The sequence below is a fragment of the Apiospora kogelbergensis genome (assembly GCF_038363985.1).
Source record: "Apiospora kogelbergensis strain CBS 113332 chromosome Unknown utg000001l_segment0_segment0, whole genome shotgun sequence".
In the NCBI taxonomy this organism is placed as follows: Eukaryota; Fungi; Ascomycota; class Sordariomycetes; order Amphisphaeriales; family Apiosporaceae; genus Apiospora; species Apiospora kogelbergensis.
The window spans coordinates 7976454-7998005 of NW_027117418.1; the positions used below are offsets into that span (position 1 = coordinate 7976454).

The 21552-nt window shown below is 52.6% G+C and overlaps 5 protein-coding genes across 5 annotated transcripts; 3 read left to right on the forward strand and 2 right to left on the reverse strand.

Annotated features, from left to right (window-relative positions):
• Window positions 1-8278: 8278 nt before the first annotated feature.
• On the forward strand, window positions 8279-10411 carry PG998_002573 (uncharacterized protein; the record flags this gene model as incomplete). Its single annotated transcript, XM_066869391.1, has 4 exons — window positions 8279-8996; window positions 9055-9114; window positions 9164-9702; window positions 9758-10411. The coding sequence occupies 4 exons, from the start codon at window positions 8279-8281 to the stop codon at window positions 10409-10411; spliced, it is 1971 nt and encodes a 656-aa protein (XP_066737806.1).
• Window positions 10412-12278: 1867 nt separating this feature from the next.
• PG998_002574 (heat shock protein 30) lies at window positions 12279-13242 on the forward strand (the record flags this gene model as incomplete). The annotated part of the gene is made up of 3 exons (XM_066869392.1): window positions 12279-12327; window positions 12420-12859; window positions 12928-13242. The coding sequence occupies 3 exons, from the start codon at window positions 12279-12281 to the stop codon at window positions 13240-13242; spliced, it is 804 nt and encodes a 267-aa protein (XP_066737807.1).
• A 1031-nt stretch (window positions 13243-14273) lies between these two features.
• PG998_002575 (uncharacterized protein) lies at window positions 14274-15092 on the reverse strand (the record flags this gene model as incomplete). The annotated part of the gene is made up of 1 exon (XM_066869393.1): window positions 14274-15092. One exon carries the CDS (start codon window positions 15090-15092, stop codon window positions 14274-14276), a length of 819 nt encoding a protein of 272 aa, XP_066737808.1.
• Window positions 15093-15746: 654 nt separating this feature from the next.
• PG998_002576 (uncharacterized protein) lies at window positions 15747-16531 on the reverse strand (the record flags this gene model as incomplete). Its single annotated transcript, XM_066869394.1, has 4 exons — window positions 15747-16073; window positions 16139-16216; window positions 16271-16344; window positions 16417-16531. The coding sequence occupies 4 exons, from the start codon at window positions 16529-16531 to the stop codon at window positions 15747-15749; spliced, it is 594 nt and encodes a 197-aa protein (XP_066737809.1).
• Window positions 16532-20072: 3541 nt separating this feature from the next.
• Window positions 20073-21233, forward strand: PG998_002577 (uncharacterized protein; the record flags this gene model as incomplete). The annotated part of the gene is made up of 2 exons (XM_066869395.1): window positions 20073-20773; window positions 20885-21233. The coding sequence occupies 2 exons, from the start codon at window positions 20073-20075 to the stop codon at window positions 21231-21233; spliced, it is 1050 nt and encodes a 349-aa protein (XP_066737810.1).
• Window positions 21234-21552: the final 319 nt, after the last annotated feature.

Sequence of the window (21552 nt, forward strand, 5' to 3'; positions counted from 1 at the left end):
CCGTTGAGTCACATTCTGTTATGGAGTTAATTCCTTCTCACGTGGGTGATGGTAGCAAGCTTGGTCTGGCAAATGCAGTGGGTTATCATGTTTAACCATGATGCGGTGACGACAATTATGTTATTCATTTCGATGTACCGAGACTGATAGTTGTGGTTTCTACATATGTGCTATCACCGACTAAAGTTACCCATGGCTACAGCGTTGGTCGCCTGGCTACTTATTGCCAAAGCATGCAAGGAAAGGGGTGTCAGATAAGAAGCAACAATAGCGAACTGTGAGATTCGTGCCACTCTGGGAGGCTTCTGCACGTGGTCGAAAGCATTACATTGTAGAACAGCAAGGCCAATTGCTTCATATTGATCCAGGGTGCCTGGTGAGATTTCCGCGGCGAAGTGAGGCAGTCACTCTGTTAGTCGGATCTACCACTGCCAGCAAAAGCACCGGTAGATGAAGGAGATTGGCTAAAGAACAAGGTACTTGCTATTCGGGGGGAATCTTGCAAGGAACCCAACCGCGTTTGCCGCATATCTATGCCAAACCCTCGACCAGCCACTCCAACATCCCTCCATGGGAAGGGTGAGCTGGGTATGGGTTTGGCACCGTTCGGTTCTTCAATATCCCTGGGGTGGCCCATTAGGTAACGAGCAACGCCGTCGACTACTCTGAGGGGTTATACTACCCCCATCGAGCGGTGTAGCCGTCGACTTCCCCTCCCCGTCGACAGCCCACGTCTTGCAAACTCTTTCCAGCCCGCATAACGTGGTGTGAGAATTGGTGTGTACGCGCGTGCCGTCTTTACCCGCCGCTTCCATAACACAAGCAACTTCACAGTAAGTCAGATGAAGCATCCATCCTTGTTTGGCCGACATAGTGGTTGATAGCAAGCACCGTAATCTCGGTGGTAATCTTGAGAAGACCGGCTTCGTATCCAATGCGGACATTTTGCGCAATAAGCGAGGTTGTTATACCTCAGAACAGGCGATGGCGTACTCACAGGCCTATCGTTGTTTCTGTCAGCCATTGCTAATCTACGTAATGGCCCAATGGCCGACGATGATGGGGCAAACGAAGCACTCCTGCCGCCTGTACCCTAAGGAAGACACATGGAAGTTTTGCCCCTCCATTCATTTCTCTTGCATAAAGGAATGTCGGGCCACAGGAGAGCTTGCTCCACGAAGCTTGTCTCACTACTGTGAACGGCGGGGAGATAGGGCCGCCTAAAGGGCCTAGATCGCAGCTGAGCGGTGGGCGGAAGACAGAGAACCCGGGGCACGTCTTACCAGGCGTCATTTTAGAGGCAGCCCTTCAACACTTGCCGTTGTGGCGCTTGACTTGGGGGCTGTTTGAACCGGCAAACGTTGCGACTTGCTATCATCACTCTTGAGATGCAGAACTAGCCGGGTGGTCGCTAACTGCGTAGGGTGGTGGCCCGGGGTGTGAGTGGTTTTCCAGGAACCGCATGTGTAAGCTCGCCGTGGATCCAGAGCCAGTAGATAGCTTAGAAGATGGCCTGGACTCGGAAGTATTTCAACCTTGGTTGCATACACACCTAGTTAGCTGACCCTCCCTATACCAGCAGCCCTATTACCTACGCGGCACTGCTCCTAAGTCACCACGAGATCGTGATTCGTGATTCGTAACGTGCTGGAAACCGGCCAGTTTACATGTGCATATTAATGTCTCAGTGCCGGAGCTGTGTTAGTGCACGTAAGGGGAGGAGTCAAGTGACGTATAGTGCTCCCCTAACTCGGCAAAAACTATCGAGCTGGCATCTCTCGAGAGTATGCAATTGCCATACTATCCCACTGAATTGGGAAACGGTTAGCTGCCCGCGCTGGCGGTGTGCTAGCTTCTAATCCGGTTCGGAGGATCGTGATCTCCTAAGTAGTGGTAGCATACGCTGTCGTAGCTCGCTTTTTCGGTAGCATATCCGAGTTTCTCAGACTATGGTGTTGTAAAATAACATCTACCATCTCGTAGTATGTTACAAATTTGGGTCGAACGGGTGATCGCGTGTTTGTGACCCTTTCTGGGAGCTGGTAGGCTTTTGCTGCGCGCGAAGACGATACTGTAAGTTTGAACGAACAAGCTACCCATTCTAAATGTAGCGGTTTCGCAACAGGCCCGCCCTGAATGGATTGCTAAGTGTTATTCCTCCATGATCAACGGCCGATCTTGAAGACGTGTGAACAGCCGGCCACGGATACCGAGTGTTGCAATATCCGAAGGGGCATGGATAATCCAGAATATTCTTCTGGCTGGCCCACGAAACGGCACACTGCTTACGGTCTTCGGCTACCCCTTCTGCTTGTGGTCTTCGGTACAGACATCTAACATGTGGCATGCAAACCCATGGTGATCCTCATGAAGTAAGGATTGACGCTGGAGATGCCAAAAATATAATTGCCCATAGGGGTTGTGCTTGGTTCATCGGCCAATGGAGATCATTACGGTTATGAGTGATTGCAAGAATGGTGACCGGAAATTTTCTTCGGGGCCAACCGAAATTGAGTTTTCGACGATTGGCTTTCTATGGCACATGATTGGACTTTCGGATTTCTGAGAATCTGCACAGCTATCAACTATTGCCATCGTGGCCTTGTGCAAGCGCCGAAAGACTTGCCATTCCTAGTGAAGTAGGCGGATCTTAATGGCAAGCTAGAGTAGGATTGACCCAGACTCCTGGATTCATCAGCAACTGGCGTGTTCTACTAGAAAGCGTTGGTGAGAGTAGTTCTGCAGTTCCACTTCCTGACTGCAGACTGCTGCACATATCTTAAGCTCTCTTGTTAGATTTGGTGCTTAGGCTAGGCAGGATAAGACACAATAGTACCAGAGACACCGCTCAAGATACTTTGTGTTCAAAGTGACTTGGTCAAAGGTCGGGCTCAGATGTCTTCATGATCTCCCAGAACACAGCAGTATTTTGTGTCAAGATGTCCCACAGCGGAGTGATTAGTGTACTTAGCCGCTTGGCCTAGGACCGCCGGAGCGGATACAGATCGTACCATGGAGGCAACGGCCAGGAAGTGGCTGATGACCTGACTCCAGCGCTCGCGCTTTCAAACGCTAAGTTTAAGGTCGAGGTGACGGCATCTGCGGGTTGGGCCCCCATCCAAAACAACATGTAGTTTGTCGTAGATGTTGACCAGACAGCGTCAACGCCACTACCTAGGGTATATGCGCCAAACGGTGCATACCCAATGAATTTGAAGTATTTTCGAGAATGGCCGGGCTTACGTGAGTATCAGTTCAGGTACAGCTCGCTCGGGGTGGTCGAGGGCGACCGCCGTTCTGGACTTTGAGCCTTTCAACGAGGGTGGCAGGCGGGCAGAAGAGGCGGGGGCGCAACTCCAGCCACGCTCCTATGCGCACTAAACGAACATGGAATCGCCGGAAGTGCGTTGCAAAGTGCAGACTGTACATTGTTTGGGCAGTAGTAAAGGAACATGCGATATCCCACAGATTGTACGTACCACTTGGTGCTGGGGGGTAATTCTCAACAACAGAATTGCTCGTGGGCCGGCAGCCCAGCAGCCCAGCAGAAACAAGCATGCACTCGCCACATTGAATACAAGCATCAGGCATGGTGCTGGAATGGTGGTCATATGGAAACAAGAACGAACCATGCTGCCATGCTGCCTACTGCTAGGCTGTCAGCTGTCGACCAAAAGCCGGTTGCCGCTCGGCGCCCAGCAGAAATCAGTCGGTAGATCAGAAGGTAGACGGCTTGACGGTGTCCTAAATTCGTTGATTGACAGGGGCTACGGTATGCCGGCATGGACTTCGTATCGAAAGGTAGCCAGTTAGCGGGGCGCCCTGCCGGGTTTCTGACTTCGTTTGTGTGCCCTGTGGAAGATCGGCATGAGATAGATACTGCTTTGGGAAGCATTCCAACACATAAAGGTGGCGAACATGTATGTTGGCTCGTTGGATCCGCGAACGCCAGATGCCGCAGGTGCGGGCTAGAGTGGTTGAGGCTGAGTGACATGACTAGCTAGCAGCCCGGCGCGGGGGGAAATCCAATGAACAGAGGATGAGGAAAAACCGGCCGAGGCCGATGTTCAAACGGAGCCCGGCCCATACCAAAAAGGTGATCGACATTGATCTTGACCAAATCAGTCCGTGTAGATTGGCCACCCGCCATAGCGCGACCGCCCGCTGCAGGTGCTCAAGGTGGCAGGGCGCATTTTTCGCCTTCTTCCACACCGAGGCAACTGGCAACGTGCAATGCCGAAGGTGGAAAGGGTCTGAGGGTGAGTAGCATGGTCGTAGCATGCCGGTTACTTCTCATGATAATGGATATTGGGTGGAAATAGGGTTTCCAGTATCATTTCCGATACTTGATCTCAAGTGAAAGCACTTGCTCGAAAGCTGGTCAACTTGGCACTTGGCGTGTCCTTGCTAACGGAGAATTGTCAAAAACACTAGCCCGGAGAGAAACCTCCGTGCCGATCTTCACATCTCACTAGTGCATAAAAATCATGTAGTGTAGAATTTGTTCAATTCAACTCTTGTACTTCGTTGAACAGCCCGACAGCTGAACGACACCCATACATAAACTAGGCCACCAAGTTGGGGAGACTGTTTAGTTGATAGCAGGAATAAAAAAACCCCATGCCCGACGTTCAACACATACCATTTTCGGTCGGTACAGGTATGATGTACGTCAAGACGCATTGCATTCTCTCTGCAGATTGAGTGCTGAGACAGCGACATAGCAGATACAAGACATACTGTGCTAACCACCACCTACTACTGATCATCCAGGTACCAACTTTTGGAGACTAGACGCTCGTCTAGTGGAAGTGTAGGTCACGCCACGCCACAGTTGTAGTCGGATTTGGCTGGATGGGATGCGGGATTGCACAATCTCTATCTCTGATACTGGAATTCAATGCGCCCTTCCCACTTCCCTGTGGCCCGAAATGCCATCAGCCACAAAACAGGCTAGTTCCCAAGCCAAGCCATGATGCGGTCCAGCCTAGGTCCAGCCCAGTTTGAGCTTCATGGTTGACTGACTCGCTGCCCTCACTGACTAGAAAAAGTCAGAACCAAGAAGCCACCAGAAAAAGAAGTGAAAAGCAATTTCTCGGTGGCGAGGTAATGAATCAGTCCGGGTATTCGGGGATAGCCAACTTGGTAAAAGTGGTTTTGGGGGCTTACACCGTCGCTATCTCCACGAATTACTGGCCGTGGCTGGCTAGGCTGGTCCCGAGAGAGCTTGAAGTCCCCTAATAAGGGACAAACTACTCTGTACCCTACGTACGCTGACTCGTCACTGGCCACTGCCCCCACGTTGAACAGCAACGTTAGTGGCAAGTGGGATGCCTTCTTCTAGCTGTGCAATGCTAAGAATGGGTGATCAGAGTGCTCGGTTCCAAGATATCAAGATATCGTAAAATGAAGATTGGCAACACCGACGTGAACAGTGGCCAGGCTTCCTGGCTCGGTGACCAGTGCCAGTCGCATATTTTTTTCTCCGTCAATGGTTTTGAGTGGTCTCCACCTCATAAAAGGTTGCTTGTTGGGATAATGCAGCCTTCTCCAATTATTGCAAAGAGCGACGAATAGTTACGACATGTTGGCCGGCCAAGGGTCCGGCTGCTACATAGGCCACAGGCATGATGATGACAGTGTGATACTGCCGGCCATGTACGTATCGGTGGTGTACGTACCGTCCTGTACGGGCAGCTGCATGGGTTCTGTCTGCCCAGGTGGTAAAAAGCAGGGAGCTTTCCCAGTCTTGCAGCGCGAACAAGGTGAGCTGTGGTGCAGTTGACGCCACTGTCCACCGTCTTGCGTCCTCCGTCCTCCGTCCACCGCCCCAAGGTTTTCTCCCTCTCATTTAGCCGAACTACCGTCGACATCATAGTTGCCCACCTTGACACGGTCCGCTGCACGACAAGGGCAGGGATCTGACACCATTCCATCGTCGCTCTTTTGTGTGGAGATGGGAAACCACCGTCTTTCCTATTTCCAAATTCCCAGGCCACACAACAATCCCATTGCGGCTGATACCGAAAGTTGGCCTCTCCATTTCATCATTCTTAGTAATGGCCTAGGTATTGCATGTTACCGTTACTGTGTCCATGGGTTTTGCGCCACCCTGCGACTAGGAATGGCTTTCTTGATGGATGGGGACAGAGATCAAGAATCGTAAGACAGAGAAAAACCACTTTGGTCATTTGGACCGAGGGGAAATGTGCTGGGGTGTCGGCGAAGACATGCACTGGCAGGGTCAGATCAGATGTCTATGTGCGAGGTCTGGACCGGTCCGCCAGTTCTCTCCATCTGCCTTTCTCTGTCTCTTTCTTCCTCTCCCTGTCTCCGTGCAAAACCAAGCAATTGATAACAGACCACGGCGAATCCGTGGCGGGCTTGAGTGGCCGAGGTGACGGACACAGCCATCTCTTCTTTCAGCAACTTATTTCCAACGGCTGGTCTAGATTAGACGACAAGCGTCTTCCCTCGGCGGGCGGGCGCTCCCAAGGAACCCAAAGAGCATGGCGCAAGGTCAAACTCAACAACACAAAGTAAAGTAGCCCAACGGCGGGTTATCTGCGTACCTATAACACTCCCTCGCTACCGTGCAAGGTAGCGACAGATGACAACTGCCATATATTTCTTTTCTCGTCCTACCTAATGACGAATTCGGGCTCCAGTCCCATGCCCAGTGGGCGGAGGCAGACAGTGCGGGTTCGTGACTAGCCTCAACAGATATTACAGCTTTGCCCTGTTTCACTCGCATATCTGACGCCAAGTGAGATTGACATTATTCCCCCGGTCGCTGGCCGAGTCCAGAACGTTTGCGGCTAAGTGCTTCCTGCACCTTGGAGGGTACCTGTTCAGAGGTACTTGCTTACTCTACATATTGGGTCTCCTTCGTGGGACCTTCTGGGACCCCCTAGAGAAACCCCCTTCCCAGGATAGGCCGGTGGCGAAAAGAAGGAAAACACATCCCCGGTCTTCACGAATGCCATCCATACTCCGCCAAAACAGACAGATTCCCTTTTCTCGTCGTCCCCAATCATGTCCCCGTGGTATGGTGTCTGTGGACGCCCAATCGGCTACGTTGGCTGCCGAGCAAGGGGTTTGGATATCCTTCCCATTGTCCCTTTTCCATGATTGTCATCATATTGGGCACATCTTGTACGAGTACCCTGGCAAGGCGGAAGGTGGGCGGGCCCGGACTGGCAGCTGGACAGACTTACATACTCAACCTGTTCCCACAATCGCATGGCTCTTCTTCCATCGTCTCATCTCCTGGAGACCCAGCTAACTATGTACATACATGTCTCCATAACCCATGTATGTACGTGCTTTACATGTGCCCGTAGCCCGAGACGGCTTTAAGACCCCCAACCTACCACTCCCGTTTATTAGCCACCCGCACCGTCGCGAGTCGTCATCTTCCCTGCATGTATAAGTGACACTTCATATCGAGAGGGACTACGAGAAGGGCAAAGATTGCCGTTACACTCTATCGAACATCCCTGCTCCTCTTGCCATCTGCAACCGACAGCCCCAGAAGACCCTAATTTAGCCACACCACTCACCTCCCATCTTCTATCAATATTTTTTATTTTTCGGTTTTGCGATACAGACTCCCGGGTCTGCCTGCTACTAGAGCTCCAAGCGACTCTCAAGGACCCCCGTCCTCTGGCTTTCTTTGGTCTGTCACCATTGCAGTGTTCCTGCAGCCCGCACATCCCACCTGCACTCAGCCTCACCAGACCCGACGATCCTGTCGTCTTGACGACCTATCAGTACTCTTGTCACTCATCAGCACCCGTAATCGTTCGACTCTGATCCCATTCTTCTCGGTATCTTGGCGACTCCTTAAGTCGTTATATCCTCTGGGATTCGGTTCACTTACCCTGGTGAAAGGTCACCTCTGCCCGTGGATTGGACAACGACAAAATCAGGATCACCCGCATTCAGTCCCTTCAGAGCTTCGCTTAGAGGTACAGTATATGTTCCTGTCTGATACTGCGCCAAATCGCTTGCTGTGGCTCAGTTTTCTGTGTCGCTGTGGAGGGTTACCTGACATTAGTCTAGCTCCCGTCTTGTTGTGTTGGACTCTCGTCAGTTCCGGCTCCCGATAGAGAGACCGCAGCGCAAAAGCGCTACCCTTTCTTAAAAGAATAGAGCCTCCCAGCACGATACTGCTGTTATAATCGCATTGCGCCGGCGCTGCTTCCCAATCGCTTACGCATCACTCTCGTTTCCACTGCTTCGCACCGTCCCTTTCGTCTGCCATTACACAGCTCCAATGGGTGATGCTCTACCCACTGTAAGCTCGTCCAACGACCTCACTCATCCCGAGGCTCTCGGCGGCACTTATCAGGGTTCACTACCGATCGACGACCAGGGAAACCCGAATGGGTCCCATTTAGGATACCATCCCCAGCAACATTTCGATCCTTCCCACAATGCTTTCTCGGCCCAGTTCGATATGACGACACAGCCGCAAGTCAATGGGCGGGCAGGCCCATACAATATGGGTGCTATGGCGAACGCGTTGCCGCAGAACAACTATCGGACGACTTACACCCAAGGCGCACAGCCACGTTACAACACTGGCGGTCCGCCTCCCGGTGTTGCTCATCCCATGCCCCAGATGGCCCAGTATGGTGGCCATTCGGCCGTCAACCCTATCGTTGGACAACAATATTACATGCCTCATCATGCCCAAGTTCAGCAGTACTATAGCCATCAACTCGCGCCTTCCCCGCAGGCTTCAAACATGTCAAACATGTCGCATAGGCACAATATGGCGTATTACCCGAATCAAGTTATGATGAATCCAGCGCCACAGCAACTTTCAGGGGGCTACTACTATAACCAACCGGGAGCGTACGCTGGTCAGAACCAGGCTGTTCCTGGGCAAATGATGCCTGGACAGTTCATGACTTCCGCTCCCCGCGGGGCTTCCCCTTCTGGACCTCAGGACCAACCAGGGCCAATGCCGATTCTGGGCAACACAGATGGTCGGTGACACAGAGCTATTCTTTCACCTCATTAAGATATATGACTGACACTCTCCAGAAGCGTCACGCAATCGTTCCAATGTCGTCCGTGGCCCACCCCGTAAACCACGGCAAAGCGGTCAGTATATATCCCAATAATTCGCAATGGCATACTCATTTCTTCGCAGGAAATGCTATCTGGGTTGGAAATTTGCCGCCACAGACTGATTTGATGAGCTTGGTTCACCATGTGTGTCAAGAAGCAAGCGGCCTCGAGTCGTTGTTTCTGATATCTAAGAGTAACTGCGCCTTTGCAAACTTCAAGGATGAACAGAGCTGTATTACGGCACAACAGAAGCTTCACGACTCCAAGTTCCAATCAGTACGACTGGTCAGCAGATTGCGCAAGAGCACTGTTGAGGGCACTGCCGGCCAAACAGCACCTACAGGTCCTGCTGCTACTTCTCCACGTGTGCAGGTTGCCCCTGTCGAAGCCCCAGATGTCGAGGTCTCAGATGACCAACCGGAGCCCAGCACCGAGTCGTACACCACATCCGAGAAAATACCCGAGGAGCATAAGGAAGGACAGGCTGTCGATGGTGCGGCACAAAAAGACAAGTTTTTTATACTGAAGAGTTTGACAGTCGAAGATCTGGAATTAAGTGTGCGGAACGGAGTTTGGGCCACACAGTCACACAACGAAGAGGCGCTTAATGGTGCTTATAAGGTTTGGAAAACGATCTGTTACGCTTTCTGACCTCATGCTGACTACTATGCTACAGTCGGTTGATAATGTTTACTTGGTTTTCTCTGCCAATAAATCCGGGGAGTATTTTGGCTATGCCAAGATGACATCGCCTATAAACAACGACCCGGCCGCTGCCATCGAGTTTGCGCCCAAGGCTCAAACGGCCACAGACTCTGACTTACCGAAAGCCATCCCGACCGAAGCGACCGAGAACTGCCCCCGAGGAAACATCATTGACGACTCGGCCAGGGGAACAATCTTTTGGGAAATCGAGAGAGATGAAGCCGATACTCCGCCGGAAACCAAGTCCGAGGTGGACGACTCGGCGAGTGTACACGACGGTCAGGATAGCGAGGGAGGCTCCAAGGCATGGGGAAAGCCTTTCAAACTTGAGTGGCTGTCATCGTCGAGGTTACCGTTCTACCGCACCCGTGGGCTACGGAATCCCTGTAATTCCAATCGGGAGGTCAAGATTGCACGGGACGGAACGGAACTGGAGCCGTCAGTAGGTCGAAGACTTATTGGCCTGTTCAACCGTGTCCAGTCTCCTGTGCCGCCGCCCATGGCAATGGGGATGCGCCATGGGATGCCTCAGGGGATGCCCCAGGGGATGCCCCAAGGGATGACGATGGGGATGACGATGGCCCCCGGTTACCCACCCCCGATGCGAGCTCCATATGCCCATTAATGGGGAACGGAACGGCGGAAAATCACGGATGATGCGATCAAACGGTGTGACGTATTACGATTGACATGGTATCCCCAGCGCGAGCGAGCCTCGGTTGTTATGCAGGACATAGCGAACCCAACTTAACTGTATACAGAAATCATAGTACGCCGGCGAGACGCTGTCGTAATTCCACTTATCGGCGTGAGAGTCTTACCTTACCTACCCCCAGCCGCGATTATATCGGATAATCAAAAGAGAGATTCAAGAGTTCAAGATCACCCACTCACTCACTGTCCGTCTTTGGGCTCCCCACAACCCCTGTCGGTCCGGATAGCCTTGAATGTGGCGACGGTCAGGCGAGCTAGCATCGATACCCAATCTGCCAAACTTCCGGTAACTTCGTCAGGATTGCCTGCCGGCCACCTGCCCAGCACAGGCAGTTGGAGGCCTGTACCATGTAAAGTGATGGCGCTTATGCTTTCCCTGCCTGGCTGAATCAATATGCGCCCCACAGCCAAATTTGACCTACATTTGTGTGTACAAGACAGAACACCAGATGCGCCCTCTGCATGCGCGTGCGGGGGGCTGTCACGATGGCGGCAGCACCACGTCATCGATCCGTGGGTTGCGGACGCTGCTTGCTAGCTTGCTTCCGAATCCTCGAGGACCGGCAGGTCGCATCGCATAATGCCGAATCCTCGGGGAAACTGCGTACAGGTCACGCAATGTTAACAACCTCAAAAGGACTCAGGTGTCCAGAAGTATAGTTACTCGCAGAGCGAGCAAGCAGCGCGCAACGCACGCCCGGTAAAAAGGAAGTTGATGTGTGGGCTGGTTGTACCGGGGAGCTGCATGCGCCAATCAATTATGGGGCCTGTGATCCCTTTGTCTTTGCGTGCAATTCACGATCGGAGAATTGATGGGATTCCATCCGCCAAAGCAGACGGCGAGATAGATATTGGGAGGGGGGAAAAAGCAAAAAGAGCATGTAGGTAACACATGATGACGTCCGCCAAGACTGAAACGGACAGCAGGAATCGAGCAAACAAACCCCTGACTATCGGATTTTGGAATCCCATCCACCGTCTTCCATCTCTATGTTACCGTCGGGCAGCAGTTGGAGAGACAATCCGACATCATCTGGAGGCGTGCTTGATAGGCCAGCGGGTAGCTAGTAGGTACAAGCATGGGCGGGCTACTGCATGACATGTCGTCTGAATTGTTACTGTAATATCATCGAGGACGGCTATGATCTCATATCATGGCCAAAATACCAACCTCATCCCATCTTTCCCCAGCCCCATGCATTGTGTTAGTAGTACCTGATGCTGGAATCAGGCGATTGTGCAGTACGCCGTGCTGCAAGTACACAGAACAGGGCACGCATCTAGGCATTCCACATATTGGCATGCGATCAGATTTGTGTTCGCGCATGTCGCCATAAACCCACGATGCAAATCAGTATCGAGAAAGATAGCCATGTGAAGAGCTGAGTATCTCGTCTAAGCATGTGCAGTCTGTACGGAGTACGGAATAAGATCTAGCTAGATGCATGGCGAACACTCTTTACCTAGCGTACCTCGATTATTGAATAGCCAGTATGCGGGTACTGAGCTTGAGCACGGGCCTTTCGGCAGCGAACCCCATGATTCCAATGCGCCTCGGTATCTGCATAGAACTTTGCCGTCTTGGTAATAATTCTGGATGATTCCAGGGGTTGCCAGCAACTTCGAGCAACCTCCATCTGCCGGCATCGTCAGGCTCATTGTCGTCGCCTGATTGCAAATCTCCAATCTGCAAACGTGACAAACAGGCAACGACCAGTATGTTGTAGAAGAATCCATAGCGTATTTAGTAATTGATAGACGGTTCCAGATGATCCACGATGGAAGCTTCTCACATCTACCTGACAATTGAGGAAGTCGCCTTTGAACGTAATTTCCGTGTATAAATAAAGCAGCGAACTCCGTGATAGCTTCACTTTCTTTTTTCTCTCCATCATCAGAACACACACAACCAACAATAGCACATTCAAATCATATGCGACCTGCAGCAAAATCAATCAAGTCAACAATTCCTCGCAACATCTCCAACATCACCAAAATCGTCTCTACTTCCAATCCACACACCACACGCAGCAACATGTCTCTGTTCGGCCCCCGCTTCTACTCGGCCCCCGAGCCCAACTTCTCGGGTCTCTTCCGCCTGATCGACGACTTTGACAAGTACTCGTCGCAGAACGGCCCCGAGGGCTCTGCCTCGCGCCACGGCCGCCACCACATCCCGACCTTCACGCCCAAGTTCGACCTGCGGGAGACGGACGCAGCCTACGAGCTGCACGGCGAGCTGCCCGGCATCGAGAAGCAGAACGTGCACATCGAGTTCACCGACCCGCAGACCATCGTGATCCGCGGCAAGGTCGAGCGCACCCACACCGAAGGCAACCCCCCGCCGGCCTGCTCGAGGGTAACAACAACAACATGAGCGGCGCCATCACCGAGAGCGGTGAGAAGAATGGCTCTACCGACATCGAGGCTCGCCGCAACTCCCACCAGCCCACCGTCGAGGATGAGCCTGAGCCTGGCAGCCCTGGCAGCAGCGCCCAGCCCACCCCGGCCACCACCGTCGCCCAAACAGTCAAGTCGGAGCAGCAGCAGCCGCAGAAGCCGTCCGGCCCCAAGACCAAGTACTGGGTCTCGGAGCGCAGCATCGGCGAGTTCTCGCGCACCTTCAACTTCCCTACCCGCGTCGAGACGGACGAGGTCAAGGCCTCTCTTGACAACGGAGTCTTGGCCGTCACCGTTCCCAAGGCCAAGAAGCACGAGAGCCGCCGCATCACTATCATCTAAACTGGATCTGAGAGGAGCTATTCGTCATCAACCACCGCCACCACATCGTCATTGTACACTGTTTCTTCACCGCGCTCCTTTCACCCCGGTTTTCATCACGACCACTTCACCGAGTCTACCTGTAGTGAAAGATGAGCCTTCCATCTTTCCATTGGGTACACTCCTCACGACACGACGCACACGCTTCCCAAGTCATTCTATAGCTTGATGAGTCTTTTTCGTTGGCGTTTGAATTTCCTTCATAATCATCATTTGCACAAGGAGTTACATGGGGAGGAATTCGGTCTTTCTCAGCAGTGGCCCTGCTTTAATTCAAAGAACATTTGATCTTGTACAGTAGAAGTTAAATAAAAACAAATCATCAAAACACAGGTTTACTAGTTCTTTCTATGTGAATCCCGTGAAAATGAACTCCCATTGTTGTCGGATGCCGAAGTGAATGTACATCTAAACCACGAACTTACTCCGTTGGTGTAAGACCTCACAACAAACAGCACAGCTCAGCAAAGGTGCTTTATGGATGTAGCCTACTAGATTGGCCTTGATCTATCAAATGACTGGTAGAGGTATGCTTGTAGACCATCATAACATTATTCGAAAGTGACTTTATGTTTTCAATCTCGAGATGGTAGGCTCTCAATACTAACTCAGGGGCTAATTGTACGTTGCACTCGCGACACGACTTTTGAATTGTGTGACCAGGCTTTCGAACAAAGTCATCATTTCATTTTTCGTCTCTTTTTCACGATATTTGACGTACTGTTTATTATGAAAAGAAAAGAAGGGAAGGTCTAAGATGGACTTCCGCCGTCGTCCCAACAGGTCTTAGAGCTAGGGGGCAACCTTCCATTCTGACTGGACAGGGCAATTACTTGGAGGAGCGAATGGTCAGGTACCTACCTAAATAGATCCGTTGATCATGATGACTGCATTTTCCTATCAATCAGTCCCGAGCTACCTTGGCATCACTTTACTTACCTAAGCCCACGTGCGAGAAGATCCCAATGGTGAGGCAATGAACAACTCGTCGCTCATTCTCCTCCTGGCCCCCTATCCACCATCTGTATTCTTGTTATTTCATTTCTCCAATCGAGGTTAGATGCCATGGACCCTCGTGTTATCGTTTTGCGTGAATCGAGTTTCGCTCCCTCGTTCTCCTCGAACGGCTCCCGTATTTCATCAACCCCCACCCAGCCCGCCACGCCTGCATACTCGCTCAACGGCTGGATTGTATCCTCTTCTTTCTCGTGCTCGGAATTTCTGTCTCCCTTCTCTTCCTCTTCTTCTTCCTCTGCTTGAAAATTTGTCAACGCGGCCAGGCGGTCAACGCGGATAACCGTCATCGGACCGCTGCACCGCGCGATAGGGCTGGGCACCGGCTGGAAGCACTGCCCAGAGACCGCCACGCGCGCATCGCGAGCCTCCATATCCTTCTTTTCGCGCAATCTACAGTCTCTCTCAGACCCAATGACAAAGCTGGGTCTGGTCTGGTCGCTGGAAATATCACTGTGGGGTATCAACAACACGGGAGACGACGACCAAGGATGTATTTCCACCACGTCGTCTTCTTCCTGCTCCTCTTCCCTCGGCAGGAAGTGCGAATGCACAGACAGGGAATCCGTTATGTCTTCATCTATCACCACCCCTTCTAGACAGTGTATGACCACGGGTGGCTCTGCGGGCTCGACTCGTCTATGTGGAACATCATCTCGTTGCGGCAGAAGGGCAGGATGTAGGCACAGTCGCGTGGGCTCTGCCACCACGCCGTCCAGAGTATCTTCCAGGGCGGGGTGTAAGTGTAGAGACGGTCGCGCCTCATAAACGGCCTGTCTCTCCTGTGGAAACGCCATGGTCGAGCTGAGATCAAGTGGTATGGCTATTTTCTCTTCCCGGTGATGAGTAACAGGGCAAGTCACAGGCAATCCTCTTTCTATTTTAAGTATGGAACGAAGAAGTTTATAGAGCCCTGGTGAATAGCCTTGATGAGAATGCGCTCGAAGACTCTAAGCCGCATCTTATTAGGCCTACCTACCTCGACTTATATATGATACGTAACTCTTCAGATGCTTGTCTTATATAAGACTATTATTTCACAAAGATTTCACACGAAGAATGCGGACAAAGACGATATTGTGCCTCAGAAAAACTGATACAAGTCCATTGAGCTATATGACGCTTTGTCTTATGATGATGTTGCTGCCTCTCAAGGCGTTGATGCTACACTACTCGTCCGACGCAGCCATCGCAGCAACAATGTCTAAATCATGCCACCCTTAACACCATGCTTTCGCAGACTGCCTATCGTGGCCAACTCGTCAACTCGCTTTTAATCGTTTGCTCGTATTAAGGAGTTGGGGTATCGCGTGGCACCGTTAGTACGGTCCGACATATGCAGTCCATTAAAAAAATCAAATACCAACACTCCCTGCCGGATCTGGAGCAACGTCTCCTTCACATCTCTCTCACGCATCTTCTCCGTGTCTACTTCCACACATCACATGTTCTTAGATCATGTAGGCAAAGGCGGCGACAGCCAGAGCGGCGACACCGTTGCCAATGTAAGAGACAGCGGACAGGGACATGCCGGCGCTCTTGCCAGCATCCTTGGAGGGCTGGGGCGTCTGGGAGGCAGACGAGGAACCGGAGCCGCCGGTGGAGGTGGGGCTGGGGCCTGCGCTGCTGCTCTTAGCAGTACCAGAACCGCCGGCCTCCTTCTTGGAGGGGTCCTTGGTGCCGCAGTTCTTCTGGATGGTGTTGGTGCAGTTGTCCTGGCCAGTCTTGCTGCCGACGTTGGCGAGGTTGCACACCCGGTAGGCCTCGTTGCAAGTGAACTAAAGAGGGGGAAGTAGAGTTAGTATGCGTTACGGAGCAGCGGTCAGACTTGAGAAGGACATACCGAGTCGATGGTGCCGGTGTATTGAGAGAGCTTGGGGTCTGAGCCATCAGCGCACTCGCAGACGTAGTTCAGAGTTGTCTGTAGAGGGAATTAGTTTGGTAGTCCGCATTGGGAGGATTCATCGCTACATACGAAGTCGCAGGTGCTCGTTGAAGAAGGGGCGCAAACTTGATCGCAGGTGTTCTGCTGAGCCTGGCACCAGCCGTCTGCACAAGGTAGGTTAGCTTTGCCTGTCTGGTCTAGGGTCGCAAGCCACATCTAGCGGGACAAAAACATACTGCGCGTGCCAACCTCGATCTGGTTGACGTCGATCATGGAGGTCCAGTTGGAGGTGGTCGCAGAGACGACAGTCAGCGCGGACAGCGCGACGAGGGCAACGTTTTGGGAGAACATGGTTGCGGTGGTGGGTTTTGGTCTGCAGATAAGAGTAGAAATTATGTTAGTCGCAAATTGTCCGGGCCAGCCAGAGCTGAGGATGTTTTCTTGGAGGCGTGTGTTTGGGGTACTGACTGTTTGAGGATTGGTTGATGATTAATATTAATATGTTGGGCCGGCCGTCTGCACTTCGCTGGGAAGGAGTAATTGACTTTTGGAGGTGGATTGGGATTGGTGGTGATCAGGATCTCAGATACAATCACTAAAATGCTAACGAGTAACCGGAAGAGAATTTGGAAGGGGGAGGGCAGGATGGATGTATAAAAAAGAGAGGGCACAACAGACTCTCACACACAAACCCGTGCCTAGGCGAAGGCGAGGACGAGCGAGGACGAGGATGAGACCTGAGATGGGGAAAATGCTGGACTGATCCCGGTCAACGATCGTGACAGCAACCTCTGGATCCCTGCAACAATACGGCCTAAATCGAGCTAGCGACACAAGGGTGCCCCCCATGTCCAGCCCATGTCCTGCCCATGTCCCATGACAGAAGTGGCTGGAGAGAGCAGAGAAAAGGCTAGCGCGCCAAGCAATACGAGCTTCCTGGCAGAGACATATCAACGCAACGAGCCAATCGAACCTCGTCGTTTGCTGCAAAGCAGCGCAGGGGGAGAGCTTCTCTTCTCCAAACTCCAGACACACCTACATACTGCTACAGCCAGCGGCCAGCCTGCCAGTGTCAGGTACATACATAGCAACCACACAACCAACCACCACGCATCATCATCATCATTGATGATTCTTTCCAAGGTTCCCCGTCTGTGGCGCTCAACCCCCTAGCTTTTGGAAACAAACGGCACGTTTGGACCGACTGCTAAAGTCCGGGCAACGCTTGCGACCAATAGCGTGCGCATGGTGCTTTCCAGAGGCAGAGCGGTGCCGACATTCCCATCTTCCCACCCGAAAGGATTGCCATCATCCCATAAAAACAGCACACACCCCAACACCGTTGATCATTGCTTGTTTCGAGAAGGACGGCCGACTGGGATTTCTCTATCTCCATCGTGGCGTGGTAGCACCATTGATTACATAACTACCTTCAGACAGCCAGAGCATTGTGTAACGTTGGGGCTTTCGGCGGTCGCGGGAGGTCATGCGGACGACCTGCACTACCATGTACAACAACCTGCTGAAAGCACTCGGCACACTCAAATCGCGAATGCCAAGTTTCCCGCCTCGCCATGTCGCATGAGCGAGAGGGAAAGAGAGAAAGAGAGCCGATAGGGCCGGACCAATTGCATCCCATGCTTTCCCAACCTTCGTGTTGGGGTTAAGGTTGGTGCCTCTGCCCGCTCACCACCCATCAACCTTGAAATGTACAAGTAGGCCGACTTTGGAGGTCCCGTCGGGTCGAGAAAGTTTACCTGGAGTTATCTGTCTCATCAGGGTAACAACTGCCTCGGTCTCGCTCGTAGCAAATGCCACATCAATTTCCCTGGGGGTCCACGCCTCATTTCAACGGTCGGCTGGACCGGCAAGACTCTGGGAGATATTATCACGATCCCACTGCAAAGAATGGCGGGGACATCGGCCAGTCGGGCTTGATGTTTTGGGCGTGCAGGCTTGTGATAAGTGATGGTACCTCACCAGCCACACTCCACCGAAAACCCACCCCAGAAACTCCACCCGTCGCTAGTGCCTCTAGTGCCTGATCTGCAAAACTACTGCTTTGGGTTGTTCAGTCCGGCGGTAAAAGTCATTGGTCATGGCCAGTCGAGTCTTGCAAACCAGCACCCCATGTTCCTTCATCTCTCAACCTGCGACTCTTTCTCACGCATCTGAAACAAGTCGCCGGCCCTTTGGCCTTTTGCCTATGCGCGCGCCCTTGTTTGCGTCGTTTTCTCCCTCAGATCTGTCACTTGGGTTTTTCGGTCGGCCCTGTTGAGGATCACCAAGTTAATGGGCGCGTCGGGGAGCGGGATAAATGGCATCATGGATCATGCCTAGCTCCCAACTCGAAAGCCTCTGCCGAACGCCAGCGTGCGAACGGGCCAGTTGAAGATAGCCCAAGTGGACCGTTCGGCCAGAGTTCTGACGTCTTGCAAGTCCAAAAGAAGAAGGCGAAGAAGAAGAAAAGAAAACTCCGGGATGCCACGGGCTTCCGACCTAGCTTGAACGCCAATCGATACGGCCTTGTTTGAGCCAACTGCCACCCCCAGCCCCTGGCTAGAGCAGGTTGTCGAACTCATCTCGGCGATGTCTTGACTGCCCAATCGATATGTCCTTCCTATACTCCGTAAATAGAAAAATAAAATACAGTTTGCTACCAATTTATGCTATCTTTTGGTCAATCTATTGAAGACTAAGAATCTTGATGTCTGCAGCACGTGGGGTTGTGGCCCGCGGGTGTATCCAGGTCAACCTTAGCTCGCCTTGTAGGCCACCAATGATGCTGCATGCTTGTCGCTTGTCTATCTCGATGTCTCTCTCCCGGAGGCATGCATTACTAATCTCGGCTAGCAAACTTATACGACTGTTGGCAACCTCCTCCTCTGCGCCCCTTTGGAAAACTCAAGCTGAACACGAACGGTTTTTGCTTTTCAGGCGGATTTGTTGCAGATGAGAGGTATCCGCCAGAGACTCCACGACTCGCCCCCGTTTACACTCGTAAACAGAGCATCCGAGCATAGCAATACCATTCATGTCGGATTCCAAGTGGTGCCAAGCCCCTATTGAGATGGTTCCCGCCATGCTGTGGAACTGATAGGCATTGATCAGTATGGGGTAGGTTCGGTGGGAAGCAGCGCCGAAGAATGGCTAATGGGCAGCAAATGGTGGAACGATATTTCTGTGTGTATTTCTTCCATCGAACATGGTGTCGGGCGCCACATTTCGTACAGCCGACCAGCACGACAGCGGAGTTCTATTATTGATAGCCCACCTGCCTGCTCTATGGCCGTACGGGCAAGGCGATTGGCGAGTCGGGCGGTGTCGGCCACTCCCTGATTGTATCGATATTTGGGCCTCACTCCGGCTCCCAGGCCTCGACTAAATATCCCGTTACGAGCTTGGTGGAATATCCTCCTGGCCAATTTATCCAGCATACATTATGTCGGCTTGTGCTGGGTGCACTTGGCCCTCGGAGAGAGAGTCGCCGCGCACCATGTGGTGTCCGGCCAATTGTGGAGCGCTTCCCTCCTGTCCAATGTCACTGCTTCATGTTAATTGGCCTCTTCGCCCACAAGGAAAGGGCGAAAGGGAGGGGCAGTTGACTGACAGCCGCCTTTCCAGCGCATCGTGGAAGGGTTCTGAGTAGAACTTTCTTGACCCTGCTATTTCCATATGGCTTGGCCGCTGTTAACGTCCGGTCTAGGGCGTCCGTGAAGCACTGAGAACCCCTGATTGGAGGATTCTGTTGACCGATTCTCCGTCCAGACCCGTCCGCTCGGCGCAGCCTCACAATTCCAGAGTCGTTTAAGAACAGCTTTGCGCCGTCCGCATCTTGGAGTCAAGACCTCTACCGCGATATCGAACAAGTATCCTACCAGCTTGCGCAGTCATGTTGCTCTTCAACACTCTTTTGGCGCTTTGCGCACCGGCCGTGTCATTGGCGCTGACTTACAAGGGGGTGGACTGGTCGTCGGTCGCTGTCGAGGAAAAGTCGGGCATCCAGTACAAGACGAGCAGTGGCGCTGCACAGCCGCTCGAGAAGATACTGGCCGCCAACGGTGTCAACATTGTCCGGCAGCGAGTCTGGGTCAATCCCAGCGACGGCAACTACAACCTCAACTACAACCTGGCCTTGGCAAAGCGCGCGCGGGCCGCAGGTATGGAGGTCTATATCGATCTGCACTTCAGCGACACGTGGGCCGATCCCGCCAACCAGAGGATCCCTGCTGGCTGGCCGACCAATGCCGACGATCTCGCCTGGAGGGTCTACAATTATACGCTGGACGTGAGCAACCAGTTCGCGTCGGCGGGTATCGCCCCCAAGATCATGTCCATCGGCAACGAGATCACGGCTGGGACGCTCTTCCCGACCGGAAGCACGTCCAACTTCTACAACCTGGCCCGGATCCTCCACTCGGCATCGGCGGGAATCAAGGACAGCCGATTGTCAACCAAGCCTCGCATCATGATCCACTTGGACAACGGTTGGAAGTGGGATACCCAGAAATGGTGGTACGAGAGTGTGCTGAAGCAGGGCCCCCTCACAACTGCCGATTTTGACATGATGGGTGTCTCCTATTACCCCTTCTAGTAAGTTTGATTGCTGGGAGAGCCTCAAGGGACTTTGTGTCTCGGGCTTCGCGCCAGCGGGCCTTCGAGTTTCCCTCATCGAGAGTTACCACGCTAACAATGCCATTCCAGCAACTCGGCTGCCACGTTGTCAAGTCTCAAGTCCAGCTTGGCTAACATGGCCAACACGTGGGGCAAGGAGATTGTTGTCGCGGAAACCAACTGGCCGACATCGTGCCCTTCTCCAAAGTACGCCTTCCCTAGCGACCTGAAGAGCATTCCCTTCTCCGCCGACGGCCAGAAGACCTTCATCAAGCAGGTCGCCGCCGCAGTCTCGGGGGTCAAGAATGGAGTCGGTCTTTTCTACTGGGAGCCGGCTTGGGTGGACAATGCCGGCCTGGGGTCCTCGTGCGCTTCCAACACCATGTTTGCCTGGCCAGGGACGGCCCTCTCGAGCCTGTCTGTCTTCTCGACTATCTAGTCGGTAGCAGCAGCATCGATCACTGCAGTGATAACGTGGCAATATCAACGCCCCATCGCAATTTAAGAATACCGCAAACAGCTTGTGCCACCCTTCCTAGCGTGATCTTTGTCCCTGCCTCGAATGTGCGCCTTTGTCCAAAACCCCTACAGTCGGATGGGCGCCATGGCGGCCAATTGTCTTACCCGCCAAAGAGGGATGCCGTCACTAAAGTAACTTGTGAAATTCCAGTAGCCAAGATTTGCCGCTTTCTCCAGGACAATGGAGTGGCCCTCTTTCTTTGCCATAGCCCATTAGCAGGAAGTTGCCTTTGACTTGC